Source organism: Zonotrichia leucophrys, chromosome 6 (genome assembly GCF_028769735.1).
Source record: "Zonotrichia leucophrys gambelii isolate GWCS_2022_RI chromosome 6, RI_Zleu_2.0, whole genome shotgun sequence".
Classification (NCBI taxonomy): domain Eukaryota; kingdom Metazoa; phylum Chordata; class Aves; order Passeriformes; family Passerellidae; genus Zonotrichia; species Zonotrichia leucophrys.
The window spans coordinates 26,688,656-26,703,658 of record NC_088176.1 but is presented as its reverse complement, the minus strand read 5'-3'; the positions used below and the strand labels follow the sequence as shown (position 1 = coordinate 26,703,658).

General features: G+C 39.0%; 2 protein-coding genes across 10 annotated transcripts in view; one reads left to right on the top strand and one right to left on the bottom strand.

The window, feature by feature from the left end:
- Positions 1-15,003, bottom strand: part of WAPL (WAPL cohesin release factor) — a 133,663-nt gene that overhangs the window by 98,295 nt on the left and 20,365 nt on the right. The window lies entirely within an intron of this gene.
- Positions 1-15,003, top strand: part of OPN4 (opsin 4) — a 40,368-nt gene that overhangs the window by 15,815 nt on the left and 9,550 nt on the right. For 2 of the 9 annotated variants that reach the window (XM_064716974.1, XM_064716965.1), the window contains 6 exons: positions 1,245-1,984; positions 2,335-2,448; positions 8,637-8,779; positions 10,654-10,787; positions 11,957-12,160; positions 14,052-14,223. In XM_064716974.1, coding sequence (XP_064573044.1) covers positions 2,407-2,448; positions 8,637-8,779; positions 10,654-10,787; positions 11,957-12,160; positions 14,052-14,223 — 695 coding nt within the window. In that variant the 5' untranslated portion in view covers positions 1,245-1,984; positions 2,335-2,406. The remainder of the gene's footprint in view (positions 1-1,244; positions 1,985-2,334; positions 2,449-8,636; positions 8,780-10,653; positions 10,788-11,956; positions 12,161-14,051; positions 14,224-15,003) is intronic. The other 7 variants (XM_064716966.1, XM_064716967.1, XM_064716971.1 and 4 more) reach the window with 7 other exon arrangements.

The window sequence follows — 15,003 nt, the reverse complement described above, 5'->3', positions numbered from 1 at the left end:
AGTACAAGTCTTTGCCAGTTTCACATTGTGGCTTTCTGTAGTGATATCTCCTGACTATTTAGTAGTAAAATACAAAATTATCTTCCAAAAAGGTTCTGTCCCCCAAAATGTCTAACACTGTTGTTTGCTGTGGCATCCTTACGGTGCAAGCACTGTGCATGCACAGAGGGCTGGATTTGGAGTTCAGATTGATGTCTTCTGAAGTTTGTACATTTATGTCACATCCACATTGCCATGATACTCGTGTGTTTGATGTCACACAGAGAGAAGAAGGGAAGAGCCCACTCTACAAAGTGACCACACAATCTCAGACATTGGCAAAGGTGAAACTAGTCAGTGGATCAGCCACTTCTGGGTGCAGTTCTGCCACAGCTGGTTTAAATCTGGCTTGGTTGTGTCTACCAACACTGCAGGGCAGGGACACTCAATGAAATCTCTCTTCCTTTCACAATGGACCTGCTAATAATTATTCTTAGGGTGTCATGGTTTGATAGCCTGTAGAGTCTAAGTGTCTCTGCTGGTTAATGTCCAGTGGCCTGGTGGCAACAAGGATTGTTTCCCTCCTTAAATGACTAACAAAAGTATTGCTTCCCTCCTTAAATGACTATCAAGGGAAACTGCAAGACTATGGGTGAGTGCCTTTCATTAGGGGCACAGCTCCCATTCACACAAAGAAATGCAATCCTTCAGTTTATGGTTAGGTACTGCAGGTGTTCATTTAAGGAAAGGTACATGTGCAGAGCTGGGGAATGCAGTTCCCACCATTACTAACACAGCCTTCTCACAAAGGCTTTCCAGTAACAGTTCACACCATCTATTTTTAATACCGACTGCAGTGAAGATAATAACTTGCATCAGGGTCATTTGGACAGTGGCTGGAAGGCCTAAACTCTGTGATACTTAGGCTGCAGTATCTGCTATAAGAGCTTTTTCACACACTGTGCCTAATTCTCTGTTGCAAGTAAACTTCACTTTACAACAGTAATGGGCCTTCAGCTGGGAATACAGCAATTCATGTCTTTGCACAGTGGAATGTAAAGCCAGATTTTGTGAATGAGAATCCATTCATGTGTACTTGACCTAAACACAACTGAAAAGAAAGTAGGCAACTCTTGAAACAGATGGATATTTTCTGTTTTCTACCTAAGGTGTTGTACAGGATTTTTTTGTTTTGGTTGGGTTTTTAACTAAAGAGCAGAAAAGGATGATGTCAGGGTTTATCCCTATGTTTTGTTTATTTTTAGAAGTCGACCAACAAACAACCATGACCTTAATTCTACAAGACAGAAGTGCATACAAGCACGTTGTTGAATATCAGAATCTATTTGAGTTCTGACAATTTCAGCAGAACTGTACACATGCATCGTCTTTAAAAGCAGACTACAAAAAAACTAACTCACCAATATGGTGAAAAAGGACTATATTTAAGACAGATTGAACTCCACCTTTTAACTTTGTCTTCGTACAAATGTAGTGTGGGAATAGCACTACAATTCAGACATAAATTGGTTAACGGCAAAAACCAGGTACCAGCACTTTTAAGTGAGCATCAGTTTTATACTGTCATGAAAGTGAAGCTGGAATCAGATGGAATAAGCTGCAAACTGGGCATGTGCAGACTCTGCCCTCTCCTGTATTTAAATGGAAGCCGCTGCTGCTGCCCTTTGCTGAGCTGATGATGGACTGAAGCAATCTGAAGCTCTAGTGAGAAACTCTGCACTGGATCTCACACCATTCCAAAGAATCCAATAACCTGCTTCACACACACAAAAGGTAAAGTGGCTGACTTAAATTCAGAGGACAGCTCTTCTTTCTTGGTTTTTGCTTAGATTTTGTTCACCTGAATAATCAGCCCATTCAGAAGGGGATCTGTTTTCCCTCCGAGGACACCAAGAGCACCAGAACTGTGGAGTCCCTCAGTGCATGGAATGACTCGGAAGCCAATGCCTACACACGGATGGATCTGCTTCCTAGAGCCCCAACAGTAAGTGTTTTCTGTCACTCAAAGCTGTGGCATGTAGATCTCTGCTAAGGCTGGCATTTATAGGACTGTAAATGGACAGTTAGGGAACATGTATATGTTTTATGCTGTAATGCAATAATGACATAACAAAACCTTGTAAAACTTTTTTTTTCCCTTTAACTATTTATTTAATGTAGAAAGGGCTGCACAAGCAGTGTTTTTCAGCAGAGTTGTGTGGGCAGGAGACAGGCAGGAAATGTCTAATGGCAAAGTGCATCAAATATGTTGCAAACTATCAAAACAAGATGTTCTTGTATGTTAAAGTGCTGTTTAGCAGTTCAAACACAATGCTCTCTTGTGTTATTATTCAGGGCGGAAATCCCCATCATTTCTGTAATAATCTGTAAGTGCAGTGGAGTGCTTATGTAAATGTTAAAAGAGTTATGTGCAGTTACCCAAGAAAGTTTTTTGGAAGGTTTTCTCAGGTAAGTCCTATCAAAGCTCTTTCTGAGTTTTTATATACTAAAGAGAAAGGCATTTTCCTTGCAAGTGTGAAAGTGAGAATCTGTTGTGATGACACTTCAGGATGGAATTTTTTGGGGTTGCTAAAAATTTTCTCCGTCCCACCCCACATGCCTGAACCAAAGGAGTTCAGAAGTCCTCTTCCTGGATTTGTCTCTTAGAATATTAGTAGGACTACAGGTTCTGTTCATGTGCTGTTTTTGCTAAAGTCTGTTTAAAATTTTATAATGACAACACAAACCAACCTAATTTTTCAAGTTTTTAAAATCCATTTTTTAATAAAACCTGGATATCTACAGTATATTACAGAAAAATAAACAAGGAAGTGTCCTGAGCCAAGGCACTTGGAAAACTAAATGAGATGGATAACATGTGAAAAAGGATAGCAGAACATAGCAGGGAGGGAGAAAAGGGACTGTAGAGTGCATGGCAAAATGGGAAGGGATTCTGGGGACACAGTGATTTACAATGGAAAATTAAAAATTGATTTTTTCCATGTTCTGCTGAACAATCTCATTAGCTGTCCCTTTCCCTAGGTCAAGTGTCTGTATCACCAAAATTTTGCATTTTAACTTGACACAAAGACTGGCTTAAGAGAGTTTCAGGAGTGAAAGCAGGGTGTGCTGCTTGTGGCTGAGATTAAATCCGGAAGACAGGATACAAAATCTGCTATCCAAATTGCTCAACAGGGCAAGCATCATCTATGGAAAGCCCTGCTGTCTACTGGAAAGAGGGCTTAGCAGTTAGCGTCACCCTGCTGAAACCATAATTGAGGGGGATTACACTCCTCTCTGTGCTGCCTGTCATCACAGGGCAAGTGCCCACAGAGGCAAGCTCAGAAATCACAGAAAGGACCTGGAAAGGAAAATAAGTGCTATCAGTTGTTTGAGGCCTCTTGTAGGTAGCCAGTACAAACACTACATGATGAACCCCAGGAAATTACAGTGTTTCTGGTCAGATGGTTTTGCTAAATTATGTAATTTGTTGTACTGTAAAAGGCCTAACACTATCATTGATTGTGTAAGTCACACTGTGTAAATGAGTGGCTTCCTTACCTGCACTTGGAGGAAAATTAGGAACAAAGAAATTTGTTACATTGCCAAAGTTCACTTTGGACTGCCAAAACTTGCACTGTTTTGGAACTGGGCTCTCTTCTATTGTAACATTCTTCCTGCAAAACCAGTGCCTGCAGTTTGAAGTTAGATGAATTCATAAAAGCAACCACGTAACACTCCTATTTTCTTCCCCCTTTTGTTGTCTTGTTTTACACCAAATTAGATACAATCCTTCTGCCATATTCAGGCAGAAGTAGCTGAAAAAAATGTCTGACATAGTTTTTTCTACTCCTGGCTGTAGAACTGATGTCATACAAATGAATCAATCAGAAACTGAAATATCTTCAAATGTCCAAATGACCTTATGAGGACTTCTTTTTTTCCCTGTAGTTATAACTAAACCTGATCTTATACTCTTGCCATTGTGCATCTGTGAGGAGTGGGCTATATCAGATTTTATTTACCATGAGTATTTGCTGGCATGGCCTTGCTCCTGCCATCATGACTGTTAGTTTTAGTAGGACTTCAGAAATAAACATCTCCAAGTGAACGCATTTAAATGATATGATTTTATTTCCTCACTCTGAAAAAGAACAGATGTTTTTTCTCAGTAATAGTTGAATTCTGTTCTTGGAATATTGTCCTTTTGTTACTTATACAGAAATACTTTTCTTCTGCTATGGGGATGTTTCAAACATATGCTATGTTGGACTTTCAAAAATGGTGTCTTCACCTAGAAGCTATTCAGAAGTTAACTGGTTTGGTTCATTTGGGTTTTGATTTAATCAATTATGAAATAACTATTTAGAAAACATTCTCTTTAGGAAACTGTATGATAAATGGATTCCCAAGACAAAATAGATACAGGCATCAAATATTCCTGGGTTTAATATCTGATCTAGCCTTCCTTGTAACCTGGACAAATCACTTAGGAATCCTGGTTTTGGTTTGGATTGCAAAGGAGTTCCTTCATCCTTTCAACTGTCCTCAGATGAGTGTCTTGGAATGTCTTGACAAACTTTATAGTGAAATACAAGTTCTGCCCTGTGTGCCTTAATGAATCTGCCCTATGGCTGATTAATTTTTACTCCTTCTCTGCTTGCACCAAGCCTTAGTCTGTCTCTTCCTAAAGAAGCAAGCTGGTTCCTCAGATTGTCCCTCAAGGAAGAATTCTGCCTCCTTTGCAAGCAGCTGTGGCAGCAGGTGATAAATATAGAATAATGAGGCTCCATATTGTGCTGCAGCAAGGATTTAGACATACTTATCTATAAAACATTTGCTTTTCTCCGAACTCCTAGAAAGCATCTCAAGTTTGTAAGTCTCAGGCAAGTTTACTGCAAGGCAACTGAAAATACAATTCTGTTTTGTTGGAGGCGGTAGACAAATACTCCTTTAGGGAAAACATTGAGCATTTTAAGAAGGCAAACTTCATTAAACCTAGCTGCTTCCATCTAGTGCTTCCACAAGGACACACTTAAACCTGCCAGAAAGAAACACACTGACACAGAGCAACTCCATAACTTGACTCTGCATCTATTGAGGCAAATGACAGAGTAGGATTTAGCAAAGGATTACAACTATATATGGAGGATTAAAATTTATGGAGGACTACGATTTTCCTTTCCAATGGACAATAACACTGTTTTAGTGTACAAGCAATTATTAAGACTCCTCTAAAAATTCAATTCCCACATCACTGTTTATTATGCATGTTTGGTATATATGAAATGCCCAGCCCTGGCTAAAGGCAGGCTGGTGTTTTGTCGGGGATACTTGTTTGAACCAGTGTTGCACTTCTCAAATTGATTCTGCAAAACTATAGTGTATATAAATAATAAATTATATGCCTTCAGAGATTACATGATTTCATGACATGAATTCTTACACAGCTCTAGCAAAAAGCCTGTTTTCATACACACCCAAACAAAGTTATAAAACCTGCTTTTAATCTTGACTAAAGGTTGAGATAGCTTTGTTGAGACCGGGGAAGAGATAGCTTTGAGGAGACCTTAGAATAGCCTTCCAGTACCTGAAGGGACTACAAGAGATTTCAGTGGGGAAATTTTACAAGGACATAGTGGTAGAACAAGGGGGTAATGTGCTCAAACTGAAAGAGTGTAGGTTTAGACTAGATATCAGGAAGAAATTCCTTACTGTGAGGATGTGAGGCTCTGGAACACATTGCCCAGAGAAGCTGTGGATGCCCCATCCCCAGGAGTGTTCAAGGCCAGGCTGGATGGGGCTCCAAGTGACCTGTGAGAGTGGAAGGTGTCCCTGCCCATGGCAGGGGTGTTGGAACTAAAGGATCTTTAAGGTCCCTTCTGACCTAAACCATTCTGTGATCCTATGAATACTCCAAGACCCTCTCCCCAGGGCTGCTCCCCATCCCTTTTTCACCCAGCCTGTATTTGTGCTTGGGATTGTCCTGACCCACACGGAGGACCTTGCACATGGCCTTGTTGAAGGTCATGAGTTCTGCATGGTGGGACCTCCCAAGCCTGTCCAGGTCCCTCTCCAGGATGGAATCTCTGCCCTCCAGCATGCTGACTGCACCACACAGCTGGGTGTCATCAGCAAAGCTGCTGAGTGTGCCCTCAATCCCACTGTCCATATTGCCAACAAAATGTTAAATAGTGCCAGTCCCAGTCCAAATACCTTCATTATGAGGTGTTTATAGAAAGAAGGCTGAACAGAAAACATGCAAGGTGACAGTGCTGTGTGTTGTCACTGCAACTGAGGTAGCTGTTCAGAGTATTCTCAAAGGACAAGTGCTACAATATGGATTGCAACAGGGGGATTTTTATTCTCCCCTGACAACCAAGTACTTGTACTGTGTGATGATAATAGAAGACAGAATAAACAGGGCTAGTGCACTGGAGAAACTAAATAGAGAAAGGCTTTGGGAATTATCTGATTTCTTGATTATCCTGCTGACCTGATTTTCTCAAGCACTGCCTTTTTCTCCCTGTTCTTTCTTTTGATTCCTGCAGAAGGCACAGGGCTGAACTCGATATAGGCACATCTTTTTGTCTTCTGCTATGGAAGCTGTGTGTATGTATGCAACTTAGTGATGGATTTGAAGTGCTTAGGCCTGATCTAATGCCTTCTTGATCAACTAGTACCTTTCTTTGATGTAAAAAAATAATAATTGTATTTCCAGTGAAAATACTTTTTTTTTAAATAATTGATTTTTATCTCTTAGAGAACAGCAGAGTTGTATCCTCTGGTAAAAATCCAAGGCCTACATGAAGTCCACACTAAAATGTGATTTTATTCCTTTTGCCACACACCTTTTCCTGATCATATATGTAGTTTTATAATTTATGCCCTAGCACTGCTCCAGTATAAATATTATTCTTTTATTTTTTCTCAGACTTGACACTTGTATTGACTCTGAACTTGATTCATTAATGAATAAGTGATTTTAAAGTCTTCTATTTTCCCTTAACTAATTTTGCCTCTCTTACGATTTCTCTGTGATTTATATTTATCTTTCAAATTTTTCCTTGTCCTTAGTGCCCCACAAATTTAATTCACATTAAAGCCACTTTAATCTATTCTTCGTAGCCAAAACAAGCTCCTTTAGTTGCTTCATTTCTATTACATTGATCTAGTTCTGATTAAATGGATAGCTACAGGGAAAAAAGCATGAGAAATCTCCATTCAGAAATCTCCATTGCACTAATAATCATAATTAACATTCTGCAGAACAGCTGTTTAAAAATGTTCTAGCCACAAGACTAATAAAACCAACCCAAACCAAAGAACACCTGATCTTATTTACTTGAAAGAGTTTTATCTCGGACTCCCCCTATCCACTTGCTATTAGTATGGGATTATTTTTGTTAGTTAGTTTACTGGCAGCATGTTGAGCACAGCAATTTCTAGCTGGGCAAAATGCCCATTGATGTTAATGATGTTATGCCAACTTCCACTTTGCTGCAGCAACCTGAACCATAAATGCTGTGACACTGTCATTCAGTTAGTGTATCAAACTTAACATTTTGCTCCAATTACAGTAACGGCCAGAACTACATTTCCTTTCTCTAAGATCAGAGTATTTGTCCAGCATTTCATTGCTGCTAATGTAGAAACCCAGGGAGTTGCCTTGGTGGTTGAGGATTGCTGTGGGCAGATCTTCAGCACACAAAGCAATCTCATCCAAAATTCCAGGCACTCCTGGGGTTCACCTCTTGCTACTGGCACATTGGTTTTAAATCCACACTGCCTGTAAGAACCTCAGGCTGACCTCACAGATGAATTCAAAAGTAATGCCCACCTCTATTGCCCAAAAATACCCATTTCCAATACTGAAATCTTCAGACTTGGCTGCTGAATTCTGCTGTGAGTTATTAACTGATTAAGACACAAATGTTTCAATCAAGTGGTTTATGAAATACTTCCCAGAGAGCAAAATACCTTGATCTCGGCAGACCAAAAGCAAAACTGGTGTGGAAACCAGGCATAAGGTAGAAAGGATTTGTGGTTTAGTTTTTCTGATCCTTAATTTAGTTTCCAAAAGACTCTTGTTCAAGCTGCCAGGCTTTTGGTAATCAGCTCTTGAGGGCAGCTCAAATTGCACTGTTATTCAGTGGGAAAAAATGAAGTGGCCATACTGCTAAAGGCGTAAATGCCTATTTATCCATAGAACAGTTCTACTTAGTTGGAGAAGTCTAGTCTGTGATCAGAGGACAACTGAAATTGTACTTCACAGAAACTTTCCTGAAATTAAATCTATAGGAAGCTTACTTCTTGTTAAATACTGCATTACCTGATATCAGATGCAAAAAGAGACAGGCCCCTTCCTGTCTCTTTTTCTCCTTCATATCCTTATTTTTCTTTTGGGAGAGAATATGTTGCTTTTCTTCACCAAAATTCTAAATAGACAGTAAGTATACAACCTTTGCCCTTTGCAGTGCTGATGGTATATTTATGCCCCAAAGATATTCAACAGTAGATGGGATTTGAATTTATTCTGACTTTTTTTTGCTTGTTGCCTTTTTGCATTCTTGACCATTTTCCCTTCTAGAGAAGCACATGCCAGCTTGTTCAGAAAAGTTTGTCAATATACCTATGACCTCTTATTTGCTCCACAGAAGATGACAGTGCAAGATGTTCCTCGTGCCTTTCCCACAGTGGATGTCCCAGATCATGCCCATTATACAATTGGAGTTGTCATCCTTATAGTGGGGATTACAGGAACTCTGGGTAATTTCCTGGTCTTCTATGCTTTCTGCAGGTAATTTGCTTTTGAATGTCTTTTTAAATATTCAAATGTATGAACTTGAGCTGTATCCTGTGTGCTGCAAACACAGTCCAGGAATATTGTCAGACTTCTTCACTGGCAGCGTAAAATGCACAAGAGACAATGCTGTAGGAAAAGAGTGGCAACTTGCTGTTTCCCTCTGACTTCTTCCCATTAACCACAGCCATAGCAAAATTGTTAGCAAGATTGCAAAGAACCACCCACATATTCCAAGCTATAGAAATGCAGCCAAAGCAGAAATGTTACAGTGAATTTTTTTCTACTGGCTAACTGCATCTGCATTGAACTGATGAACTGGTTTGTACCTCTGTACCTCACAAATCTGTTCTATTTTAGATGTTTCTTTCCTCCTGTTTCTTATTAATCCATTTCTTTCTTCCCCCCCCCCCCCCCCCCAATTCATTAGTGGCCATGTCTCATTTTTTTTTCACATTTTCCAACATTTGGCTTGTTTCCTTTTAACTAAAGCCACATTCCAAATTTTCTGTCTGAGGCAAATTGGATCTCTGACAACAATGTCATATGCTCATGATTCCTGTTCACCCCTCATTCTGTGTCTGATTTACCACACTGGAGCACTACTATGTGATTGGTCTTTAGGCACAAATGTAATAAACCAAAACAACAGCAATGAATTATAGGGTCATTTGGCTGTGTTAACTTAGATCACTGGAGTGTAGATGGAAGCTGTCTTGGTCTCAAGCCTGTATTTATTGCCAGTAGGTTTCAGCACATTCATTCAGAGTAGAATGGCATACTTAAGTGTGCATGGCAGTGGCCTTAAGAAGAGAAAAGGTGTTGGCATGCAGATCAGATGTGTGAGGATGAACTACATGAGCCAGCTTAGCTCTTTGGCTGGTCCCATACAGGAAATCCAGTTATGGCACTTCCACTTCAGGACACAGCTTGTCTTCATTTGAAGGTGATGTCAAGACAGAGAGGGGTACTGATAGCTAGGTAATGAGTACATCAAAAATTCAGAAAACATTTAGGTGCTTACAAAGCAGCCTCAGGTAATGACAAACTCTAAGAGACCAGCTGCCTGAAACAGAAATGTGTTCAGTGACTTTGCAGATTACAAATACACACAACCCATAAGCACCTACTAATAATACCTCCTTGCTCCTAAATTGACAGAAAGGGGATGGTGGTCCTAGTGATTGATTCTGGACCAGTGCAAAAAAACATAGTTTATTTTTCTATTGTGCCTAAGACTGAAATTGAAAAAGGAGCTAAGTAGTTACACTGAGCCCCAAAGTGAAGAGCTCTTGGTTGAGTTTTTATGTGCACCTTTTAAAGCATAGTACTTTAATATTATGAATAACAAAAGCAGGCAGAACACACTGAAGGCTGCTTATTGCTCCTTTAAAGACAGAGTCTGGGCAAGTGAAATGAGTGTCACAGAGAAGAACTGATGTAAAGGGCTTGATGTGGTTCATAGTGAGTTTTCTTAATCCCTGTATTAGGAAGCCACTGTTGATCTTACCAGCAGTGGAAAATGCATGCCCCTTCTCCTGCTTAACACAGCCCAGATCCAGACATCCATATTGTACACCAACTCCAACTTCCTGCTAATCATGGACATGCAGGACACTGGTTAGAATATTGAAAGAACAGTGTGATTTATCCCCATCACTGAGCTGGTTATCAAAGCAATCCTGTAAAATGCACAGGAGCATAAGGATGTAAATCTGGGCCCTGCTTGTGTTCCCTCATGAGGGAAACAAGAAGCACTCTGCTTTAGCTTACCATGGAGTGTTGCTTGGGATTTGTGAGCTCACAGGAAGGAGTAACAGCATAATTAACAGTGCAGCAGTGTTTAGCAACATTTCTTCTGATCTCTGTAGGAGTAGGAGCCTTCAGACTCCAGCCAACATACTCATCATCAATCTAGCTATTAGTGACTTCCTGATGTCCATTACACAGTCTCCAGTTTTTTTCACCAGCAGCCTCTACAAACACTGGATTTTTGGTGAGAAAGGTTTGTATATATTCTTTCTAAAATTTCACTATGTTTGTTCTTACCATAGTGGCAGTTCATCTATCTACCCTCAGGTACTCTTGCAATATTGAGAACATTTCCCAACATTGTTTTAGTGTTGACACAAACATTTCTTTGAATACCTGTGTCTGTGTGTAATAAATACACTGCTATCATGAGAGGAAAATTACATTAATGAGACAGATGCAAAGGCATCCCTTGGCAACATGAGGCACAGCACTAATCTTCTTGCCAGCGCTCTTCCCCAGTCACCTCATGACTTAGTTACTGTCAGAGTCCTCTGACAAAGAAGCACTCCCCCTCAGCACACCAGCTTAAAAGCCCTTTTAAATAACCTGCTCTGGGACTTGCACCTGGCATGCTCAGGCAAGAAAGCCTGGAAAATCTGATTTTTCACAACAGAAATTTTACATTTGCTGTGTAGTAAGAAAATATGGAATGAGGGTGCTTTCATTCTTCCAATACAACTGTTGTAAGACTAGTCTTTGCCCCTTGAACAGGTACTGACAGAAAGGAAACTCACAGAAGTAAAATTGCTATTTTGATCTCTGATGACCAAAAGCATATTTTTATTTTACTTCCATTAAGTGCTCATTTGCATACAAGCTAAAACTAATCCAAACCACTGCTTTTAATCATTAGGTTGTTTGAACAATTAAAATCACTCATTCATGTATTCATAGTCTGAATATTTACTTCAGCTAAATTACTCATTAATGTATTCATATTTACTTCAGCTTTGCTGCCCTTGAGATATGAACAGTACCAAAGTAACTATGTCCCATTGTGAAGCAAAACAGCTGCTCTATGGGACCTGCAGTAAAACTGGAGTTAAATGAGATATTAATGGACTGCTGAAATTATCCCACTAGAAACACCAGAAATCAATGAGTGAAAATATGTTAAGTATCACTGTCTCCAGCAATTGAAGCAAACAAAATCTGTGAAGTTTATCTCCATGGATAATATAATTAGCAAGACAGACAGCAGCTTTGAAGTAGCATTATAACTGCAGGAAAACTCAACTTTCACTGCTTTACAAATTCCAGAAGACATTAGTTCATAAGAAACACAGACTTGAACTCTCCTAGAAATAATTAGCATGGGTAGATTAATTTCACTGCTACTTCTGTCATCTTCATTGCAAGGCTGTGAGCTGTATGCCTTCTGCGGAGCTCTTTTTGGCATTACATCTATGATCACTTTGATGGTGATTGCCTTGGACAGATATTTTGTCATCACTAAACCTCTGGCTTCTGTTGGAGTGACGTCAAAGAAGAAGGCCCTAATAATCCTGGTAGGAGTCTGGCTGTACTCTTTGGCTTGGAGTCTCCCACCCTTCTTTGGATGGAGTAAGTGAATTGGAATAAAACTTTTTTTGTCCTCATAGTCTTGGATTAAAGACCAGTTAAAGGTATAGAAGAGGGTTGAATTAATAGCTCTCATATGAGGCTTGAGTAGACCAATTTGAAAAAAAAGAGATGAAATACATGTTGAAACTGAAGGTCTCTAATCAAAAGAAAAGAATGCAGTGGGCATTACAGTATATTATATGACAGTGGCACTTTTCCTTAAGCACATTACTTGCTCCATAAAGGACAGCAGATAAATTCATGCCCAAAATTTATGAGGAATGTGCCTGCTCGTTATCCCACGTCTACTTCCATTGAATCAAATTTAACAATATATAAGCTAAATAAATATATTTGTGTTATTTCTGATGAGTTTTCCTCCCCAACAGTGCTAAGACAGCAGTGTCAATCTAATTCTTTTCATCCACATAAGAGTCTGAGCATTTGTGCCAGGAGATTTTCAGTAAATCTTGACTGTGTTCTGGATGGACAAATTGCTCTTGGTGTTGCCCACATTCTCCATTCACTCACTGGTGTTGTCACTGGCTTCCAATAAGCATGGCATTTAGTAGTAGCTAAAATGCTTTTGTAAATGTGAATGTTTCACATGGGAATTGGAACATTCATACAGCACCTTGATCATTGCAATTTGTGACAAAGCAAGTTTCTGTTATTCTTCCTCACTGCAATCTGCCTCACTACTATTTAGTTTATTTCCTGAGAGTCACCAGTTGCAGTCACTAAGTTAGAATGAACTCATCATTCAAAACCTCAACCTACCATTATGCTCCTTAATTCCAGAATGTGTCTGCCAACTGAGGTGAGAACATAGACATGTTTGACTAGTAAAGGATGCAACAACCAACTCAGGTACTGAGCAGAATTTCAGCAGAGTTTTGTTATTGTCATATTATTGCCATTCTGGTCCCCCTAAACATGAAGCATGCTTAAGCAGGCAAACTGCAATACTGACAGAAGCAGTCTTTAGTTGAGTGAGAAGCTGTTAGAATAACAAAATGACAATATAGCCTTAGATTATAGACTTTCAGTTGAAGAAGGTGGAATAATTGCTTGAAGGGTGTTATTATCTTGTAATTAGATTGTAATAGTGCCCACAGTATGAACTCTCACACTGTAATTAGATGCATTTGAGAACATCTGGTGCAATATTTTTATGAGTGGAACAGAAAAATATCAGCGTAAACAGTTAAAATTAAAATTCCAATGCTTTTGCCAATTTATTTACTTAACAGTTTGAAACAGTTCCTTTAAAGATAATACATTTTATTTCAGGCAAAACATTAGGTATGGTTTTGGGTGGGGTTTTTTTTTGTTTTTGGGAGTCTTGTTTGTTTGTTTGGGGTTTTTTTAGTGTTTGTTTTGTTTTTTTTTTTTACTTCTCCTCAGCTTTACTTCATGACAAAATTATTTGGTCTACACAATACATCTTTCTCTTTTGCCCAGTAAATTTCTCATATCTGCACATGCTTAGAAAAGTGATACCTAGAGCAATTGGTTTGATTCCTTAGAAAGAAAGCACTTTGACAGGAAATGGAGATATTTAAAAACAATATAGGTCTGGTCTCAGGCCCAAATAAGTATCTGAAGAGATTCCATTTGACTATGATGAGTTTTAAACAATATTCAAGACTGAAGCAAAATTACTCAGTTTTCTGAAGCCTTAGATGGCTAAGCATAAATACAATAGGGAAAGAAAATAAAAGAAAATATAAAAGTTCTTTACATGAAGAATTGTTTATCCTTTTAAACCCTTTTTTCCCTTTCAGAGACTAGGACTAAATACCATGTTATTCTGAGTATCTTCTCCAGCTTCTGCACTCAGAATAACATTCACTTCACGGTTTATAACTTTTCCTGTCTTCCTTTCTAGGTGCATATGTTCCTGAGGGTTTGCTGACTTCCTGCTCCTGGGACTACATGACTTTCACACCATCAGTCCGTGCCTACACGATGCTGCTTTTCTGCTTTGTCTTTTTCATTCCTTTGATTGCTATCATATACAGCTATGTCTCTATCTTTGAGGCTATCAAGAAGGCCAACAAGTAAGTAGCCAACAGCCCTAAATTTTTATCCTTGTGCTTAAGTGACTGTTTGTTTTCTTAAAACAAAGAAAAAAAGAACAGAAGAAAATTTGGACTAGTTCCTCACATTTATTTTGTAAGCACAACTGAAACAGAAAACCAAACAAGAATTCTGTTAATAGTCAACAGGGTAAGACATGATTCTTAGAAGGGCTATTCCTGAATTGAGGCCTGAGCTTATCAGTCTATTATCTAATGGCATGGAAAAGAGTACAGAAATTAACCAACCAGAATAAAAAAAAAAGGGACCTCAGAAACAACTAATGACCGTGCATCAATAACTAATTCACAGAAAAATATATGGAATTGAATTATAAATTTCAATTAAAAAATGAGATTAAAGACTTAATAGCAGGACTCTGAAACAAAAAGCTATTGCTTTAAATGTAAAGGGCAGCCTGACACTCCATGTGTGATCTCTGGGTACCAGTCCTGTAGATCCCAGTAGATCTAGTCACTTAGCTCAGAAGTTCAAAGTGACAGCAAGGTAGCAAAACAGACCCAGGGAAGCAAAGACTCCTCTAAGTGTCTTTAACTCAGCATCATTCAATTGGCTTGAATAGCTGCTTTACGTGCAAAGTCTTTTTGTACTTCTCTGCTATTTTTTTTTCATTGAAGCACATGTGGCTTTTGCCATTGATGAGTGCAACTGAAGTGCGTCACATTGGGAAGCATGGGTCATGTACTTGCATTCATATGCAATAAAAGTGCATGAGTTTTAGCCTAAAGTAGCAGAAGAGT